The 19,640-nt window shown below is 60.8% G+C and overlaps 2 protein-coding genes across 4 annotated transcripts in view; both read right to left on the bottom strand.

Annotated features, from left to right (window-relative positions):
- The window catches only part of KCNH4 (potassium voltage-gated channel subfamily H member 4), a 40,759-nt gene extending 26,512 nt beyond the window's left edge, over window positions 1–14,247 (bottom strand). For 2 of the 3 annotated variants that reach the window (XM_074979140.1, XM_074979139.1), the window contains exons 1-2: window positions 14,135–14,241; window positions 378–611 (exon numbers count right to left, since the gene is read on the bottom strand). In XM_074979140.1, the coding sequence (XP_074835241.1) occupies window positions 378–611; window positions 14,135–14,210 (310 nt within the window). In that variant the 5' untranslated portion in view covers window positions 14,211–14,241. Of the gene's footprint in view, window positions 1–377; window positions 612–14,134 lie in introns of all 3 variants that reach the window. The other variant, XM_074979141.1, reaches the window with a different exon arrangement.
- A 1,770-nt stretch (window positions 14,248–16,017) lies between these two features.
- On the bottom strand, window positions 16,018–18,193 carry HCRT (hypocretin neuropeptide precursor). The gene is made up of 2 exons (XM_074979227.1): window positions 18,094–18,193; window positions 16,018–16,463 (listed from the first exon to the last, which is right to left on the bottom strand). Exons 1-2 carry the CDS (start codon window positions 18,112–18,114, stop codon window positions 16,038–16,040), a joined length of 447 nt encoding a protein of 148 aa, XP_074835328.1. The 5' UTR covers window positions 18,115–18,193; the 3' UTR covers window positions 16,018–16,037.
- Window positions 18,194–19,640: the final 1,447 nt, after the last annotated feature.

The raw sequence follows: 19,640 nt of genomic DNA on the forward strand, positions 1-19,640 counted from the left end.
GCCTGGCGACTCCCACAGTCCATAACATCCAGTAGCAGTAGTAGGCTGTTATCTGCACTTCGGCCAGCCACTACAGAGGTCCACAGGATGCACAGTGAACTAATGGGGTTAGGCTGCGGACTCTGGGAGCGGCTGTCTGGCCATGTTCCCTCACGCCGATTACCCATGCTGCTAAACTAAGGGCCTGGAGCCAGCTCCTCCGGATGGAGAACTTTGGGTTTGGTCCTGAGTCAGGCAGGGGGCTGGACTCAATGGCTTTTTTAGGTCTCTTCCAGCTCTGTTCTACAATTCTATGAGGATCCATGCGGCAAATGGGGCATTTGTGGCTGCTCCTGATCCCGACCTGGCAGCGAGTCCCAGGCCGCCGCCCCACTCACCGCCCTTCTTGTAGAAGCAGACCTCGGCCTGGTACTCCTGCTTCCCGTCCAGCGCCTTCTCGATGCACTGCAGGACGCACTCGCTGGTCTCGGCCCCGTAGAGGAAGTGGCAGCTGCAGTTCTTCTGCATGACCTCGGAGCGGGTGAAGCCGGTGAGTTCGCAAAAGCCGTCGGAACAGTAGACAATGGGGAAACCGCGGTGAACCTGAGCGTTGGCCAGAATAAAGTTGCTGTCTGGAAAGAAACAAACAGACCCCACCCTGAGCAGCCTTCGTGATCCCCATGGAGAGGTCCTGGGAGGTTTTCCTGTTCTGAGCCTCCCTTCCCAGAACCAGGCAAAGAGCCCAGGAGTCCTGGCTCCCAGCCAGGGTTCCCTCTATTTTTCCCCCATCCATGTGTGGAATAAATTTTGTTACATGCACCAAAGCACATGTGATGTGCACCACCCATAGAAACACAGGCTGCCAGCGGTGGGTGCTCTGCCAATCAGCTGGGCAGCATCTGTATCTCTCCTGGGCAGCCGGTCTCGTGTCAGCTTAGAGGGAATGCTGCCCTCAGCCTCCCTGCTATAATCCCATAAACCACACTTGCTTCCCAGAACTTGGTCCAGGAGACAGGCATTGCAGCTCCCAGCTCTGCCCTTCCTCCTCCAACCACCCCACTCCTTGCCGAGCCAGAAGGAGAAGGAGTTTTTAAGTACACCAGGAAGAAGGAGACATGGGCATCGATCCATTACTAAATGGAAAGGTCAGAATGATCAACAATAATACAGCAAAGGCAGAACAAAAAGCAGTCAAATAGCACTTAAAGACTAGCAAAATGGTTTATTAGGTGAGCTTTCGTGGGACAGACCCACTTCTTCAGACCAAGAAGCAAAGGCAGAAGAATTCAGTAAATATTTTTATTCTGTAGCTGTACCAGAACATCTTTCCATTCCATGAATGCCTCAGGAGGATGTTCAACAGATATTTTAAAGTCAGCCACTCCAGATCGCTTGGATCCAAGAGTTTAAAAAGAGCTGCCCAAGGAGCTTGGTGGACCACTGATGTTTATTTTCAACAAGTCTTAGAGCAGGGGTGTCCAACATGCAGCCCTCTGGCCAGAATCCAGCTTGTGAAGCCTTTTCATCCAGCCTGCAGAGCTGGCAGCAGCGCCATATTGAAAGCTGGCTGGGCGGCTCTGAGTCGCGCATGGCACTTTATGGATCCATTTGCAGCTCCCGCCACTGCTGCCGCTCACTCCTCCTCTGGCTTCCTGCCCTGCTGCACTGAAAGATTAGAACTCAATTTAATTGGTTCAACAGTCAGCGGGAGGGGTGCGGCGGTTAAACTAATTAAATTGAGTCCCATTATTTCAGGGCAGCAGCGCAGAGAGCCGCACGCTCTGCAGGGGAGGGAGGGAGGGAGCAGGAGGGTGGGGGGAAGCTGCACAGCTGTGCTGAGGAGGAGACGGTGGCTCGGCCAAGGTGCAGTGGAGGGGTAGCAGCACCTGGAGCTCCTGTGTCAGGTAAGTTAATCCTTGGTTTGGGGCTTCGAGGGGTTAAGCCCGGGGTGAGGGAGCAGCAATTTGGGGCTGCAAACTATTTAAGCCTGGGGGTGAGTTTGGAGCTGAGAGGGATTAAGTCTGGGAATGCAGGTGGGAGCTCCCCACCTTCTTGTGCCGGTGCTTCTCTGAAACACACGGAGAGCAGGTCAGACTGGGCAGGCCGGGCGCAGCTCAGACCCAGGGCAGCACAGGCTGGAGCCGGTCCCCCTCCCGGCTGGCCCGGTGTATGTCCCTCGTGCGGGTTTGTGTTTGGACCCCGGAACATGTAAAAAATTGCCACGTGGCCCCCGATAAAAAAAGGTTGGACACCCCAGTCTCAGAGCATTGGGGAAGTTCCCAAGGGACTCGGAAGAAGTTAATACTGTCTCAGTATTTAAAAGGGGCGGCCAGGGGAATTATAGGCATGTCGGTATTACGTCCATCCTGGGCAAAATGATGGTGCAGCTGATACAAGACTCGATTAACAAAGAATTAAAGGAGGGGAATATAATGAATACCAGCTACCACGGCTTTATGGAAAAACGATCCCGTCCAAGTACCCTGATTTTTTTCAGGCACGAGATGACAAGTTTGGCTGATAAAGGCAACAGTGCCGATGTAATAGACCAGACTTCCACGAGGGGTTTGTCTCAGCACCACATGACATTTCGATTTATGAACATGCTGCATTAGGTGGCGCCTTCCCCAAAATCTAACTGCAAACAGGGAATCTCCAGTGGGGTCCCTCAGGGATCTGTTCTTGGCTGTGTGCTATTTACCCTTTTTATTAGTGACTTGGAAGGGAACATAAAACCGACACGGATCCAAGTTTGCCAAAGACGCAGAAATTGGACAGAGGAAAAAAGCGACAAGTCCAGGTTGCCGACACCCAGTGATTGCAATCGCTTGGCTAATTGAGTACTAGCCAACAATGCGAAACACTGTGGAAACTGTTGCGACGCTGTGGTAGCCCATCCAAAATGATTAACCCGATCCATTCAACGCACGAACCCTCGGCATGCGAACTCGCTCACAATGGTGTCCTGACAGAATCCTTCGGCACACTCTCAGGAGTGCGACAAGGGTGCCTTTTGTTACCTTTCCTGTTGTTGATCACAATGGACTGGATTAGGAGCGGGACAACAGATGTCCGTCAACGGGGCATTCAGTGGACACTTTTCAAACTGCCAGAGGACTTTGATTTTGCTGACGACGTCACCCTCCGTTCACATCACCATGAAAGTGTGGGGGGAAAAAAGTTGCAATGCTATACAAAACTGCCTTTATGGCTGGACTGAGCATTAACAAAGGAAAGACCAAGAAAATGAGGATTAACTAGTCCAAGGACACCACCATCAGGATGACCTGGAAGATGTGGAGTGGTTCACCTCCTTGGGAAAGTATTATGGGCAGAGATGGAGGAACAGAGAAGGGTATCAGTGTCAGGACAGGGAAAGCAACAGGTGAATTCAAGACTCTCTGGACCACATGGAGCTCACAAATAATACCTGCGAAGACAAAACTGTGGATCTCCAACACAAATATGAAGAGCGTGTTCTTGTATGGATGCGAGACCTGACGTACTAAAAAGGCCTCAAATCACAAGCTACAGACACTCACAAACAGATGTGTCTGAGGTCCGTCCTTCACATAAATGGCAAGACTGGGTCCCAAATGAGGAGCTTTGGAACAGAGCAGGGCGAGAACCACTTGACTTTCAAATCCAGAGAAGACAGTGGGGATGGCCGGGCCGCGCTCTGTGAAAACCATCATCTGGCAGAGTCCGTCAAACTCTCCAATGAATGGAAAACGCAGGGAACTTGCAAAAGAGGAAGACCTCGGACAATGTGGAGAAGATCTACTGAGACTGAAGGACAACAACTGGGTTACTCCTGGGGTCAGCTAGAAGTTTTGTCTTGAAACAGAGTGAAGTGGAGGAGACTTAAATTAAATTAGATGCAGATACACATCTCCTAGAACTGAAAGGGACCTCAGGAGGTCATCTAGTCCAGTCCCCAGCCCTCTTGGCAGGGCCAAGCACCATCCCTGACATCTATTTGCCCCAGTCTCTGCATGGCCTCCTCAAGGATTGAGCTCACAACTCTGGGTTTAGTAGGCCAATGCTCACACTAATGAGCTCTCCCTCCCCCAAAGGGGCAAATGACCTGTGCTCCACTCGGGGCACAAGGGTCTAAGTCAAGTAAGTCAACAATGTGTGTTTTAATCCAGCCAAACATAAATGCATCCATCTCGGAACAAAGACCGTGAGCTACACCTACAGGGTTCAGCCGCTCTCCTGCGACGCAGCAACTTGGTCAAAAATGTCAGGGTTAAGAGTTCCCCATGCAACACTGTGGCCAGTAGAGCTCACAAGATCCAGAGTGGAGAGGAGAGAATAAAGGGGAACACCTCTGACAGAGCAGAGAGGCTATTTGACCTCGGTATTTTGCAGCAGATGGAACCCCGAGTCCATTTCTGGTGCCTACAAGTCAAGACAGACAGTGATAAATCTAAGAGGGGTCAGAGAAAAGCCACGAGACTGACTAAGGGTCAATAAAACTTGCCCTAGAGTGAGATGCTCCATCTCCATCTGTTAACAGGAGCAACATGAGTGAGACACGAGAAGTCATTCATCCGCTCTGCTCAGCGCTGGTTCGGCCTCAGTTGGAGTCTTGTGTCTGGTTCTGGGCACCACATTTCAAGAGAGATGTGGAGAAGGTCCAGAGAAGAGCAACAAGAACGATGCAAGGTTGAGAGAACAGGAGCTCTGAGGGAAGACTGAAAGAACTGGGCTTGTTTAGTTTAGAAAAGAGAAGAGTTGCAAGGGAATTGATAGTGGTTTACAAGTACCTTAAAAGGTGTTACAAGGAGGAGGGAGAAAAAATGTTTCTTAAACTGGAGCAAGGGAGGTTTAGGTGGGACATTAGGAAAAACTTAGTAACTGTCCGGGTGGCTGAACACTGGAATAAATTGCCTGGGGAGGTTGTGGAATCTCCATCCCTGGAGATATTTAAGAGCAGGTTCGACAGACACCTAGCAGGGATGGTCTAGATGGTGCTTGATCCTGCCGTGGGGGCAGGAATTGGACTCGATGAGCTCTCGAGGTCCCTTTCAGTTCTAGGGCTCTGTGACTTAGTAACACAGAGGAGGTTCGGGGGTGGGTGGATGGCGGTTCTCTGTACTGACACAGGAAGCAACATTTAATAAGGGGCTCTCCAGTCTAGCAGAGAGTCCCACGTGATCCAGGGGGAAAGGGGAAGCTATGTGTGATGGGGGTCAGGGGTCCCCATGCACTGCACCCCATCCGCTGGCAGGAGTGACTCTCACTCAGCAGGTACAACAGGAGGTTTATTAGGCAACAGATGCCCAGTTTCTCACAGAAGCGTCAGTACAGCAGTCAGAGACAGTCATTCCGACCCGTCCTGGGGAGAAGAGCCCAAGGGGTGCCCCTCTGGGGTGTAGCTTTCCCCTTCCTCAGGCTGGCTGCCTTCCAGTTCCCTCTCCCCCTAGCCTCAAACTGCCACCCCCGATTCAAAACCAGCTCGGCTCCTCCCTCATCTTTGTTCAGGGCTGAGATGTTACCTGCCAGCCTAGGTTATAGCCCCAGGGTCATCCTTAGCCACTGGGAGCTGCTCTGCTTGTCTCCCACATCCAGCCTGAGTCTCACACATGCACTCCCCCTCTCCATCACACTATGCAAATTTAGTCTGCAAATAAGGGGCATGGTTTTAATGGTGAGAGTAATTTCACCATTGCAACAGCTGACCGGGGTCGCAGACAGTGATCCCTGTGAGCTGAGCACTTGGGCAGCCCCTCCGGCGAGATTCAGGTGCCGCCCAGATGATTAACAGAGCACCCCCAGCTGGCAACCTGTGCTTCTATGGGTGGTGCACATCTGTACATCCCTTGGTGCACATAACAAAATTTATTCTGCCCATGGATGGTGTAATGGAGTGGGGGGAGTGCATGTGTGAGTCAGGCTGGATGTCCGAGGCAAGCAGCAGTTCCCAGTGGCTAAGGATGACCCTGGGGCTACAACTGGCAGGTAACACCTCTGCCTGAACAAAGAGCAGGGAGGAGCTGAGCTGGGTTTCGAATCGGGGGTGGCAGTTAGAGGCTAGGAAAAGGGAGAGCTGGAAGGCAGCCAGCCAGAGGAGGGGGAAAGCTACACCCCAGAGGGGCACCCCTCGGGGTCTTCCCCCCAGGACAGGTTGGAAGGACTGTCTCTGGCTGCTGTGCTGTCGCTTCTGTGAGAAACTGGGCTTCTGTTGTCTAATAAACCTTCTGTTGTACCTGCTGAGTGAGAGTCACTCCTGCCAGCGGACGGGGTGCAGTGCAGGGGGACCCCTGAACCCCATCACAGATGGAAAAAAATAAAGGGAACCTTGGTCCCAGAGGATTCTCCAGGGCTGACCATTTTCAAGTCAAGGCTGAAGGTTTTTCCTAGAAGCTCTGCTCTAGGGATTTACCACTTGTCCCAGAGAGAGGGGGGTCCCCACACCCTGCCCTCCCACCCCACCATCCGCACTCAGACCTGACTCTCATTGGGAAGGGAGGCCAGGAGGTTTATCAGGCAACAGGGACACAGGGGAGAACAGACTGGTGAGCACTGAAACCAGAAGCTGTCAGGACTGTCCAGCTTGAGGAGAGGGGCCAAGAGGGGGTCCCTGAGCCAGGCCCTGGCCCCCCTTCCTCCCTCTCCAGACAGACCAGACTGCCCCACACAACAGCCCAGCTCCAATTCCAACCAGCCAGGCCCCTGCTCCTGCCTTTGTCTTGCTTCTGGGGGAAAAGGGGCCACTGGCTGCACTTCCCGCCCCCTAGGCTCAGGTTACGAAGGGTGACCATTTGCCCCCAAACCCCCATCGCCAACTAGCTACTGAGGCAGTGCCTTGGGAAACTGAGGCACATACCCAGGGTTACTACAGGCCTGTAGGAAACACGCCCGACTTAGAATCCTTGCAAACCCCACTTTGTCACGCCCCTGGCCTGGGCGGTACAGGAGCTCAGACCCACTGATAAGCAGTCCCACCCGGCCTTGGACTCTAGAAACTCAGGCTGCAGAGGGGGCCATGTCTAGGGCTGCCAGAATTTGGGGCTGCCAGCCCTGCTCCTGCCCCCCTACAGGCTCGAGCACCCCCATGCCAAGCAGAACCACATCGCCAATGCCAGGGTGCCCCCTGTATGGCCCCACCCTGCTGCTATTCCGTGGGGCCACCAACCCCCCCCCCCCGAGGCTGCAGCCCCTCCTCCCGCCTGGGGGAGCTGGCTACGCCCGGCCGGAGCCCAGATATAGCTCCCGGCTTCCATTTCCACAGAGACTTGGTGCCAAGCGCATCGCACCTCCCCCTCGCCAGCTGGTGCCTCCCCCCGCCCCCCGCCAAGCAGGGCTGAGGCAGCTTAACAGCGACGACAAACCCAGCAGAGGGCCAGGACTCCCGAGCAATGCCAGGGCACGGGCCAGTGCAGAGGAGAGGAGGCCCAGCGGCCAGTGCCCGTCCCTGCCAAGCGCAGGAGGGCATAGGGTCCAGCTTGCTCCCCAGGGGCAGCAAGGTCGGCTCGTTAGCTTTTCCCGCCGGCTCTGCCCGGAACGAACCCTTGCAAGGCCTAACGAGCCCTGTGCCAGGGCAGCCTTGCTCCTGGGCCCCTGGGGACAGGAGCTGGATGCTACCAGCCCCTCTGCAACAGGATCTGTGGACGCTCTGCCTGGTAGGGTTAAGAGCAGCTTTGAGTGCATGGGATGCCAAGGAGCTGGCCTGCCCAGTCTGCCCCCTCCCTCTGCACCCGGGGCAACCCCAAGGGCAAAAACCCAGCCACGACCCCCCCGCCCAGCAGCCAGCTCACAGCCCCACGCTTGTTCCTGTGACAGCAGCAGTTCTGGGCTCAGCAAGGACCGTCTCCAGTCTTGGCAAGGCCCAACCACACAGCCAGGGCAACTGCCCCATGCCCTGGCCTGCGGCACCCAGGCCCCAAAGAGTGCCACTCGGGGGGCATCACGCCCGGGGGCAAGCTGGCTTCATTTCACACCAGGAAACCCCTAGCCCAAAGCCTGGAGTCTTTCCAGGAGGAGCTTTGCTGAGCATCAGAGCAATCGCCCTGGAAGTGCGAAGGCAGCATCTAGGGGAGCCCCTCCCCACGCAGACCTGGGGTGTCCTGCCCCTTGCCTGGGGCCATCCATGTAGCCAGGACGCCAGCAGGTGGAGGGGGACCTGGCAGGACCTGGGAACAGGATCATGCCCTGCCAGCTTTTCCCATTGGGCCCCACAGCCCTTCAAGACGAATCTGCTCCCCATCCAGAGTGGGTTAACCCTTTGCTGGACCCAACCCCTCTCCAGCACACTCGTGGGAGAACTGAGCCATCAAGCCGGGACGGGACTCACCCAAGGCCACCCAGAGAATCAGTGGCAGGGTCGGGAGCAGCGCGCAGGGGTCCTGAGTCCAGATCCCAGGAGCCCCCGTCCCTCTCTCCTCACCACCCTGCCGGGCGCAGAGGTCATGATGCAAACAGCTGGCATGGTACGGGAACAAAGCCCCGAGCTGCAGCGCCAGGAGCCAAGCCGGGGAGGGGCTTTGAAAATATAATTACCAGCTGGGAGGGGGCAGGTGCTGTGCCATTGTCTGCAACATCTGGGCTGCTGGGAGTGGTGTCTGTAGGGGGGATGGGGCGTCCAGCCCAGCGGTGACTGCACGGCTCTTTGTCTGGAGGGGTCTGGACGTGGGGCACCGCCGGCCCCAGGCCGCCCCGCTTCCACAGCTCTCAGCACAGCTCTTGTGCCGGACCCCAGGAGCAGGGGGAGCAGCCGTCTGCCGTTGCCTTGCTCAGTGCTGGTAGCAGGCTGGGGGTCTGGCTGCCTCTTCTCCAAAGAATCACACACGAAGGGGCCAGGCTCCGGCCAGCCACAGCGGAATCCCAGGGCTCTGTTTGGGCCAGTTTTAAACATCTGCCCCATCCCTGGGGAGACCCACGGGGCTGCAGAAGACTCTTCCCCCATCCCCTGGGTGCCTTGGGGGCAGGGATCCCCAGGGGGCTGCACGAGACAGGCCCCTACCCCTGGCAAGGTAGCTGGGGAGTTGGAAGGTTCTCTCCAGCATCATGAGGCTCCCTCAGCTGCACATGGGCACCCAGATTCCCACAGTATCCAAAAGGCTCAGAGCAGCAACAGCTCGGCGTGTTTCCAGTTGGCTCCCTCCCCAAAGCCCCTCATTGTCCCTTGGGTGTCAGGGATCAGAGCAGGATTCCTTCAGCAGGAACGTAATCCCGGATTCGGCCGCTGGAACTGGAGCAAGCGACAGGGTTCCCGCGGATTGTTTTTCTCCCATCCATGCATGGAATAAATTTTGTTGCATGCTCCAAGGCATGTGCGGATGTGAACCACCCATAGAACACACGTTGCCACCCGTGGATACTCGGCTAATCAGCTGGGTAGCACCTGAGGCTCTCCTGGGTGGCTGCAATGGGCGGAGGAAGCCAGCTTGGCAGAGCCAGCAAAGAAGTCTGCCGGCAGCCGTCTCCTCAACGGAAACGGCGTCCTTGCCAGAATAGGAATTCTCACCCAAAAATCCACTTGACACACAACAGGGGAGGGGCGTGGGAACAAAACGAAAACCTGACCCGTGAGGGCGGCCCAGCTTTGGGCAACTGGACAACTTCAGAGGCGCCTTTACCGAAACTCCCAAAATTCCACAAAAAGGCGGGCGGGGGGGAACTGTTTTCAACTCAATGTGCTGCCAGGAAAAATTCCCTCCTTTGCCAGCAGCTGCACTCTGGGGCGAGGGGCAGCCACCTTGCCCCGGGAGCAGCTGTGAGCCAGACACCCGCAAGGGGTGTGTGTTGCATGCGCCCTTTCCTAAGCCTGCCATGGGCTGGTCGTTCCACCCTGGCTGCTCCTGCCCCGGTACATTCCTTTCCCTGTGGCTGGCACGGGAACTGCACACACAAACCACAGCACAAACCAAACCACCCGGCCCCCTATCCTAGCCACCAGGCTGAGAAAGGCACCAGCATTCCCTGTGAGCTAAGCCCTTGGGCAGCCACCCAGGAGAGATTAGCAGAAGTCCCGCAGCCATCGGCTCGTGTGCCTATGGGTGGTGCACTTCCGCGCATGCCTCAGTGCACATAAAATTTATTCCACCCACGGATGGAAAAAGAATAGCAGGAACAAGCGACTTGTGGCTCTGGGGAAACCATGCCTGGAGATGCCTGTGGGATGAACAATCCCAAACCCCTGCAGGGCAAGGCGGACAGAGCCAGGTGGGGCCAGGGCAGTGGCTAGGAGCCCTTTCCCCCTTGGAAGCCGAGGAGCTGCTGAACACTGGGGAATACTGGGAACTGGGGGGTGCTCCATTTCAGGGGCTCCCCCACTGTAGCCTGGGGCAACGTTTCCCCTTCCCCGGGCTGGGCTCCAGGTTTCCCTTTCCCTGACACTGTGCACTCACCACGGCATGGATGGGATGGGTCAAGGCAGGGCACACCTAGCCACGGCAGAGCAAAGCACTGGTGGGTGTGGCCAGCCCACGTACCGGCCCTACAAGGGGGTGCAGGTGCCTAAGACACAGCTGAGCCAGGCCTACCTCACCCTCTACACCGCTCTGGCATCCGTACTCAACACCCCCAGCCCTGCCCTACGGTATGGACCCAGGGGGAGCTGGTGTAACCCACACGCCTGGGGGCGTCATTCACCAGCCCAGGCGGTGGCACCTAGACCACTTACAGAGAGAAGCAACGAGTCTCCTTAGCTGAGCTGAGCCGGCTTTTACCTCCAGCTGCAAAGCAGCAACCCCGGCACGGGTGCCAGGAGCCGCCACAGGCGTCGATCTTCACCAGCCCCATCTCTCCTCCCCCCATGCAGCCGGGAGCTGGCTCAAAGCCATGCCCCTGTGGATTAACAGACCAGCTAATGCCACCAAGTGCCACCTCCACGGTAAAGCTCGGCCTCTTCATTTCTTTATGAATGAAGCTGTTGTCGGTAGGACTAGTAGCGACTTTAAAAAGTCTCACCGGCCCCTGGGCCGGACCTAAAGGTCACAAGGTCACATTTCGGCCCCAGGCCTCGGAAAGGTTGCTGACCCTGCTGTAGGGGCTCTGGAGGTCCCAGGTTTGAGTACACCTGGGGGCGGTTACTCAAGGCCAGCCTGAGAGGAAATACAGGCCTGGGCTGGGCTCCGAATGGCTCCTCAACAGAGCCGCAACCCTGCCAGCTGTGCAGAGCTCTGCCTTCGGAGCCAAGGGGGCTGAGTCAGGGTCGGGGACAACCCCGTGCCCTCTGGCAAGGCAGACAACCCCCCGCTAGTGAACTAAGACTCCAAAGCACTGTACTAGCTCTGAGACAATACACTTGGACTGGACTGAAATCCAGGCCTGGCACCTCTCTGGTCTTACGCACACACGGTCTGATGCATCTGATGAAGTGGGTCTTTGCCCACAAAAGCTGATGCTCCAAAATATCTGTTAGTCTATAAGGTGCCACAGGACTTCTTGTTCTTGAAGGTACAGATGAACACGGCTCCCTCTCTGATACACACACAATATTCAGCTTAATCCATACTTATATAATTCTGGATGCAGCTATGGCTCTGGAGTGGGGGACCAGAGGGGGGTCCATGCTTTAAGCCTCCCTTGTTATCTCTCGAGTGACTCAGTTTCCGCCCCCCCCACCTCTTTCAGGGACAGGCAGGTGGCTGGCACCCGGAAACGGGGTCAGGGCTGTTTCATTAGGAGAGGTTGTCAGGCAGCCGCAGGAAATGCTAAATTAGTTTGCATCGGTCTTTCTGAAAGCACATAAACTGCAATCCTCTTAGGGGGAAAATCCCTGCGTCTGCAATATGGCATTTTACTTACAAAAAGCCATGCTTACCACACCTTCCCCTGGGGCAGGGGGCAGCGCAGGCTGACCCCTGGGCTGACTCAGGAATTCCAGCGGGGCAGGGGGTTAATGCAAGCAGAGGGCTCCGACCAGGCCACTTTCAAGTCAGGAGTATCCATAGACAGTTTTTGACTGTCCAACCGACAAGTTACCAGGAAGACGTGAAGCAGTGGTTTTCCCTCTCAGGCCTGCACACAGAGCGCACACGCTGCGGGTAGGGGTGAGCCCTTGGAGAGAGATTCCACACCCCACCCTTGCCTGGAGGCCAGGGCATCAGGTTCCCCACCTGTCTGAGCCCAGGATTTTATGAGGCCTCTCTGATCTCCCACGAGTGCCAGGAATTAATTCAGCCCCAGATGTGGGGCTCAGGGCTCAGCCCCCGGTGCTGGAGCTGGAGTTCTGGCATCAGGAAACACGGGATTTACTGTTTATTGGCCACGTCCAGTGTTCCTTGTAAGCTGAGCACTTGGGCAGCTGGCCACCCAGGAGAGATTCAGATGCCACCCAGTTGGTTATCCGAGCGCGCACAGTCGGTGGCCTGTGTTTTAATGGTGGTGCACTTCCACACATGCCTCAGTGCACACAGTAAAATTTATCCCACCCATGGACAACAAAAATTAGAGGAATCCTGGCCAGATCCCATCTGTGACATTTAATTAAAACACCCTGGCCAAAATCAAAGACTTAGGGGCCCATGCAGTGCAGGGGAGTGTGTTCCCAGCCCCCATCTCCGCGCTGTGGGGCGCCAGGGGGTCATATCAAACAGCCTCAGCACTAGCCAGTTTCTCAGGCACCCAGGGGCCCCTTGGACACAGCGCATCCCCCGCAGCGGTAGGGGGCAGGGCAGGGGCCTGGCCTGGCTGGGGACCCCTGAACAGTCTCCTAGAAGTGGCCAGGGAATGTGCCTGGATGCTCCCTGAGGCTCAGGGTATGATGAAGTCACTCGTCTCAACACACCTGGGTCTGTGGGGACCCAGCACAGGCTCACACAGCCCCACCCTTTCCAGGGCACAGGCCCAACAAGGAAGAGCAATCCCTGGCACTGGGGCTGGACAGGGGGTGGACTGGATCAGTGGCCGGGGATCCTTGCTGCCGTCCGCCTGTTCCCCGCAACAGAATAGGGTCGAGCAGGGCAGCTGGCCTGGGGCTAAGATCATGGATCCCTGGCGTGGAAAACATCTCAGCCCCAAATGCAGTTGGGTGGGGGCAGGAAGCTGGCGGCTGCCTCCCAAGGGAAACTGGCCCCGGGGCACAGGGACACCCCCTCCCAGCACTGCCAGGCCCCGGGGCACACGGACACCCGGACACTGCCTGGGTCCAGGGAACACTCCCCTCTACCCCACCAGCACTACCTAGCACTGCCTGGCCCTGCGGTGCAGGCACCCCCACCAGCACTGCCCGGTTGCAGGGTGCAGGGAACACCCCCCCGCCAGCACTGCCTAGCTGCAGGGTGCAGGGACCCCGGACACTGTCCCCCCCAGTACTGCCCGGCCCTGCAGTGCAGGCACCCTCTCAGCACTGCCTGGTTCCAGGGTGCAGAGACCCCCCATCCCGGCACTGCCTGGCCCCAGGGCGCAGGGACCCCCACCCCTGCACGGCCCGGCCCAAGGATGCAGAGACCCCCACCCCGGCACTGTCCAGCCCCAGGGCGCAGGGACCCCCCACCCTCGCACAGCCTGGCCCCGGGGTGCAGGGACCCCCCCCAGCACTGCCCGACCCTTGGGTGCAGGGACCCCCCACCCCTACACAGCCCGGCCCCGGGGCGCAGGGACCCCCCCCACCCCGGCACAGCCCGGCCCCGGGGTGCAGGGAACCCCCCACCCCGGCACAGCCCGGCCCCGGGGCTCAGGGACGCCCCACCCTGGCACAGCCCGGCCCCGGGGCGCAGGGACCCCCACCCCTGCACGGCCCGGCCCCAGGATGCAGGGACCCCCACCCCTGCACGGCACGGCCCCAGGATGCAGAGACCCCCACCCCGGCACTGTCCAGCCCCGGGGCGCAGGGACCCCCCACCCTCGCACAGCCTGGCCCCGGGGTGCAGGGACCCCCCCCAGCACTGCCCGACCCTGGGGCGCAGGGACCCCCCACCCCTACACAGCCCGGCCCCAGGGTGCAGGGACCCCCCACCCCGGCACAGCCCGGCCCCGGGGTGCAGGAACCCCCCCAGCACTGCCCGACCCTGGGGCGCAGGGACCCCCCACCCCTGCACAGCCCGGCCCCGGGGTGCAGGGACGCCCCACCCTGGCACAGCCCGGCCCCGGGGCGCAGGGACCCCCCCACCCCGGCACAGCCCGGCCCCGGGGCGCAGGGACCCCGGCACAGCCCGGCCCCGGGGCGCAGGGACCCCCCGGCACAGCGCGGCGGACTCACGGGTGCCATCGAAGCGCGTGGCGATGGTGTCCAGGAAGGTGTTCTGCGGAGCCAGCAACCCCTTCATCACCGGCATGGCCCCGCCGCCCGGCCCAGCCCAGCCCGCGGGCTGCCAGCGGCAGGTGCAGCCCATGCGCCGCCCCGCTCCGCCCCCCGCTAATCCGGCTCGGCTCGGCGCGGCCCCGCCCCGGGGACCCTGCGGGAAGCAGCCGTGTCGGGAGCCCCAGGACCCTGCACCCAGGGACTGGGGGGATCAGCACCCGGGGGGGGGGAACAAGCACCCGGGCGTAACCAGCACCCGGGGGGGGGACCTGCACCCAGGGACTGGAGGGACCAGCACCGGGGGGGGGGGGACAAACACCCGGGCGTAACCAGCACCCGGGGGGGGGACCTGCACCCAGGGACTGGAGGGACCAGCACCGGGGGGGGGGACAAACACCCGGGTGTAACCAGCACCCGGGAGGGGGGAACCTGCACCCAGAGACTGGGGGAACCCTACACCCAGGGGCTGTGCTGATGGGAGGGGGCCCAGCTCCCAGAGACTGGGGGAGGGGCAGTCCTGCACCCAGAGACTGGGGGGGCCTCTATGCACCCAGGGGCCATGCACGGGGTGGGGGCGCCTCATGCGGGTCCTGTCGGGGGAGCCGGCACTCACACCAGTTTGGAGCAGTGTAGGGCTGGCCCGAGCTGGACACGAGGGGCTGAGACCGGCCCTTGCGCCCCCACACCTGGGCTGACACTGCAGCGCATTGGCGGGTAGCACCAAAATCTCCCTGCAAATGCCAGGAGCCACCACCAGGGCTGGGAAGTGAGGGGGCGGGGGCAGAGCTTGGCTGCTTTAATCGACCTCCAGAAGCCGGTTCCGGTGGTGTAGCCCCATGGGGACCCTCAGGGTGGCTCAGCCTGGCAGCCTCCCTGTACCCAGGTTCGGCTGGGTGGAGCTGGCGTCCAGCCCGGCCCTCAGGGAGCTCCCAGCCTGGCCCGGGCATCTTCACGGGGGGGTTGGAAAGGGAGCAAAGGGGCCTGTGTCCCCCCGCCTCATGGGTTGAGCCTCCCTGGGCAGCACCCGGCTCCCTGAGGATCTCTGACCTCTGGCTGCCAGTCTATTGGCAATGCCCGTTTATTCTCCAACACTGCCCTCTGGCTGCCACCCTGGCCTGGTGCTGGGCTCAGCCACGTGGCTCTAGAGCTGGCCCAGCACAGCCTGGCTGGTGCTAAGGTCGACTGCAGGGCAGGGCCCAAGGAAAATGCCCTCCCCCAAGGCCGGGCCCGCACGGATCGGAGCGGCTGGGACCCTGATAAAGCGCCGTGAGCTGCAGCCGCCAGCCTGGGCCCCAGGCCTTGCTGGGGGGAGAGCAGCCCCTTGGGTGCCTGTGATGCAAACACAGGGTGCTCCGGGCTCAGCCGTCCCAGCCAGCTCACCTACCCCCCAGGCCAGCCTGGCCTTGCACAGCATCCGGCCTGCCAGGCAAGGAGCGCACAGAGCCCAGCAGACCCTTCCATGCCCTGCTTTCCGTCTTCCTGAAGAGGCCATCCCCTTAGCCCTGGCCTCCTGGGGCAGGCCACCCCCAGCCTCCCCGGGGAACAGGGCCGGGCCGAGCTGGAGCAGCTGCCACGTTCTGAGCTCGCCCTGCTCAGGGTGGCCCCAGCCCCCATTCCTTTTTGATCCAGCCCAGGCAGCGGGGCTCAAACCTGGGTCCCTAGGCCCCTCACGCCCACCCGACGGCAGCTGGCTGCTGGAGCCTCTGGCCAGACCCTCTGGCGTCCTATTTCCCCACCTAGCTGTGGTGTTCCCAGGAGACAACACACCAGGCAGGCTGTGAGCCGCAGGCAGGGGTTTATTTGAGGACATTACAAGAGTCCCTGGGGGGCCCCCCGCCGGGCGGCTGCTCCCCTGGCTGCGTCAGGAAAAGCTCTGAGCAGCCGCCCTGTGCTGGCCTGTGGTGGGCTCTTGGTGGCACTCCCTGGAGCTGGCAGGGTGGACGCTGGCCGTGCAGGGGGCTGGAGGCTGCGGACAGAAGGAGGTGCCCCGGCAGGCCGCGGCTGGGCGCTCTGGTGCCAAGGGTGCCCGTTTGCCCATGGTGAGGATGCCGGCGGCGTGGTTCCCCGCGCCGTGCAGCAGGCGGTAGAGCCGGCTCTGGAAGGCCTGCGAGCTGCTCGTCCTCTTGCCGAGCGTGAGGATGCCGGCGGCGTGGTTCCCCACGCCGTGCAGCAGGTCGTAGACGCGGCAGGGGCAGTTCTTCTGGCGGCAGCAGGTGGGCCCGCTCTGCCGGGCCGTGGCCAGGGAGCAGAGCAGGGCCAGGAGCAGGAGGCAGGAGGCCCTGTGGAGCTGTGGGCGTGGGAGAGAGTGAGAAGCTGGCCTGGAGAGGGTTAAATCCTGGGATGGCCCTGCTCCCCTCCAGCACCACCACCAGGGAGCTCAGGACCAGAGCTGCAAAGCCATTACCCTGCTGGAATCCCCCCCGCCAAGGAGCTGCCAGACAGGCTCAGCCCAGGGTCCATCTTCCTGGGTGTCCTGGTGTGATGGGGTTCTGGGGTCCCCCAAGCTCTGCACCCTGTCCGCAGGCAGGAGCTGGACAAGGCAGCGTGGATGTGCAGTGGTATCCCTGCTAAGGACACTGGTCCTTGGTGCAAGAAAAGTGCTTCTGCTTCTGGGGAAGTGAATCCTTTGTCTGAGCCTGTGGGGGCTCGAGATGGAGCCTCAGATCCCCATCACACCTGGCCCAGAGACCAGCCCTTCCCAGCTTGTAGGGGCTCCAGCCAAGCCGCCTCCCACCAGACCTTACAGGCCCAGCGCCTCCCTCTCCTAGCAAACCACGCAGATGCCACCGTACTGCCCTGCCCCCTGTGACCCCGCAGCAAACACTGCCCCTAAAATACCCAGCATGCCTCGGTCTCCCAGGGCCACCCCCCCCAGCCACGGCCCAAAAATGACACGGCCCTAAGTCCCCTGCCCCCTAACCACTAGCCCTCGCTGCCCTCCCAGGGCTGGGCCTGGACTCCAGGCTGTCACACAGGTCCTAGCATCCTTCTCCAAAACGCCAGACGCACCCGTGCTGTCGTCTGCCTCACCCCATGGCAACCCTGTAGCTCGCAGCGCTCCCACCTCGCCCCCTTCCACACGGGAGAAGCCACTACTGCAGCGGTTAGCACTAATTGGTCCCCTGGCTAGCAGAGGGTGCGTCATGGAGCCGGCTGCGGCAAGGCAAAGACTGGTGCCGGCAGGGCGCTCACCCTGTGTGGGGCGTGGCCAGCAGGGTCAGGCGCTTGGTGCCCGAGGTTCAGGTGGGGTCAGGAAGGGGTTAATTGTGGTGTGGGGCTCTGGCGTGCACTTGGCACACCGGGAGCTCAGTGACCCCCCGTGGAACGCACCACGGTGCTGAGCAGCGAGCAGGACACAGGGCAGCTACAGGCAAAAAGCCACAGTGGGTCAGGCCACAGCTGCCAGGAGGGGCAGAGCCCAGCTCAGCATGCAGCTCTCAGGAGGGGGTTTCACCTACCAGCTTGTGCATTCAGGCCTTGGCCTCCTGGGCTCTCTACCTGGCCCAGCAGCGCAGCTCCTGGGGCAGGGGCGGGCACATCCCAGGAGGGGCTGAGGCCTCACTGGGATCAGGTGAGACACCTGGACTGGACAAAGCAGATGCCCCTTGTGCCCAGGCTGTGCCCTCCAAGGGCAGGATGGGATGGGCTCCGCCCCTAGACCTGCTCCCGACGTGCACACGCGTGCGAGGGACCGGGAAACCATCAGACACTGGCCGTTGGGGCAGCAGCTCTCAGGGTTTCCCTACAGACCACAGCAGGAAAGCACAAACCTTCCTGGGGTTCAGGGCCACCATCATGCCAACACCCCCCCCACACACAGTGCTCACCCCCTGTGGACTCCTCCCCCTCATGTTGCACGCCTGCCCCAAACAGTGCCCTGGTTGCACTAGGGCCTCTCTGCCCGGCCCTGGCCGTACCTTGGCATTGGGCACCTCCATCCTCCCCAGGTGTCGTCAAAGGCCTGAGCGCAGCTGTGGCGTGACCTGGCGAGGCGCAGCTCCCCCGAGCTGCTCTCGCTGGCAGCCCTGGCTTTTATAGGGCTGCCCTGGAACGCAGTCCCTACCCTCCCCCCCGCCCCCCCACAGCCCCCGCACAATGGGGCTGCCAAAAATAGCTGGTGGCAGCAGTGGGGCCGGGGCTGCAGGAAGGGCCCGTCTCTGGGAGACTTGTGCCCATTGTTCCCTGTTGCTTGGAGACCGGCGAGCTTCGCTCCCTCATTTGTGACGCCCCATTGTGTGGCGCCCGGTGCGGAGTGGCTGGCTGGAGACAGGCCGCGCACCCTGGCGCTAACGAGGTGGTAATTTGCTAAGGAATCCGCCAGCGGTAGGGAGGGGGCGGGGGAGCCCGGGCCCCAAGAGGCTAATTACCTCGCCCCGACAATAGGCGACCGACAGCCAAGCTGTCTCTGTCCCCGGCACATCAGACACGCCGACATGGCCCCCCCCCCAGTGCCCCCCCCCCCCCGAACTCCTGGAGTGCCAGGCCCCGAGGGCGCAGACCCCCCCCCCCAAGCGGTGCTGGGACAGGATTTATGGGGGGGGCACTGCTGGATGTGGGTTACGCCAGGGCAGTGGCTGCACCACCAGTGCCCCCCAGCCCGTTTCCAGCCCTAAAGGAGGCCCCCGCTCAGCCCCGGGCCTTGTCAGGCCTGCCTCTGCCCACCTGCCCTCAGCCTCCCCGAGCTGCAGCTCTTCCGGGCTGGATGTGGGCCCCGGTTCAGCACAGGAACCGGCCTGCTGCCACCCCTGTCCTGTGCTGAATGAGCAACCCCCCACCCACAGGCTGGATCATGTGTGGAGGTGCCCCAAGGGACAGGCCCCTCAGACCCAGCGCACAGGGTAACCCCCCCTTTGCAGTAGTCTCACTGCATCCACGAGGAACGAGGGCCCCCCCCGCCCAGCGTATGGCTCCCCCAGCTGTAGCTGAGCCAGCCCCAGTGCACAGCCCCAGCTCAGGGGTGAAAAACGCCCCGTTTCCACACCACCAGGCACCCTCCTCGGAGCTGGCCCAGCTGCCGGCAGCTTTCCAGGGCTGGGGGGGGTGGGCATGTGACTTCCAGCCCACCCCTCAGGTCAGCTGGGCCCTGGTGTCAGCAACATCCCAGGCTGCATGGGCCAAAGTGGCCAGCCAGTGCTCTGGACAGGGACAGGGCTCCCCCCTCCGGCTCAGTTAGGGGCAGGGACGGCAGAGTGGGATGTGTTACCTAGGTCCCTGGCTGCAGGCAGTGCTGGCCAGAGGCATCCCGGGGCCATGGGGCTGTTGGGGGGTGGGGTGGTACATGCAGCACGCAGGCTGCTAGGAGTAGGGGTTGGCAATGTGAGAGAGGAGCCCAGGTGTGCCAAGCCCTGCAGAGGATGGGGCAGGGGGCAGAGCCACCCCAGGGGGGAGGGGTCAGTGACCTGGAGCCAGCCCAGCACCCCCACCAGCCAGTGGGAGATGGGGAGGAGGTGCCAGTATCCCCAGT

This window comes from Carettochelys insculpta, chromosome 28 (assembly GCF_033958435.1).
Source record: "Carettochelys insculpta isolate YL-2023 chromosome 28, ASM3395843v1, whole genome shotgun sequence".
Lineage (NCBI taxonomy): Eukaryota > Metazoa > Chordata > Testudines > Carettochelyidae > Carettochelys > Carettochelys insculpta.

Excerpts from the sequence above, each read along its gene's own strand:
- HCRT (XM_074979227.1), bottom strand. The coding sequence starts at position 18,114 with ATGGAGGTGCCCAATGCCAAG. Across the intron at positions 16,464-18,093 it reads TGGAGGTGCCCAATGCCAAG|CTCCACAGGGCCTCCTGCCT; the intron begins GTACGGCCAGGG and ends CCACGCCCACAG.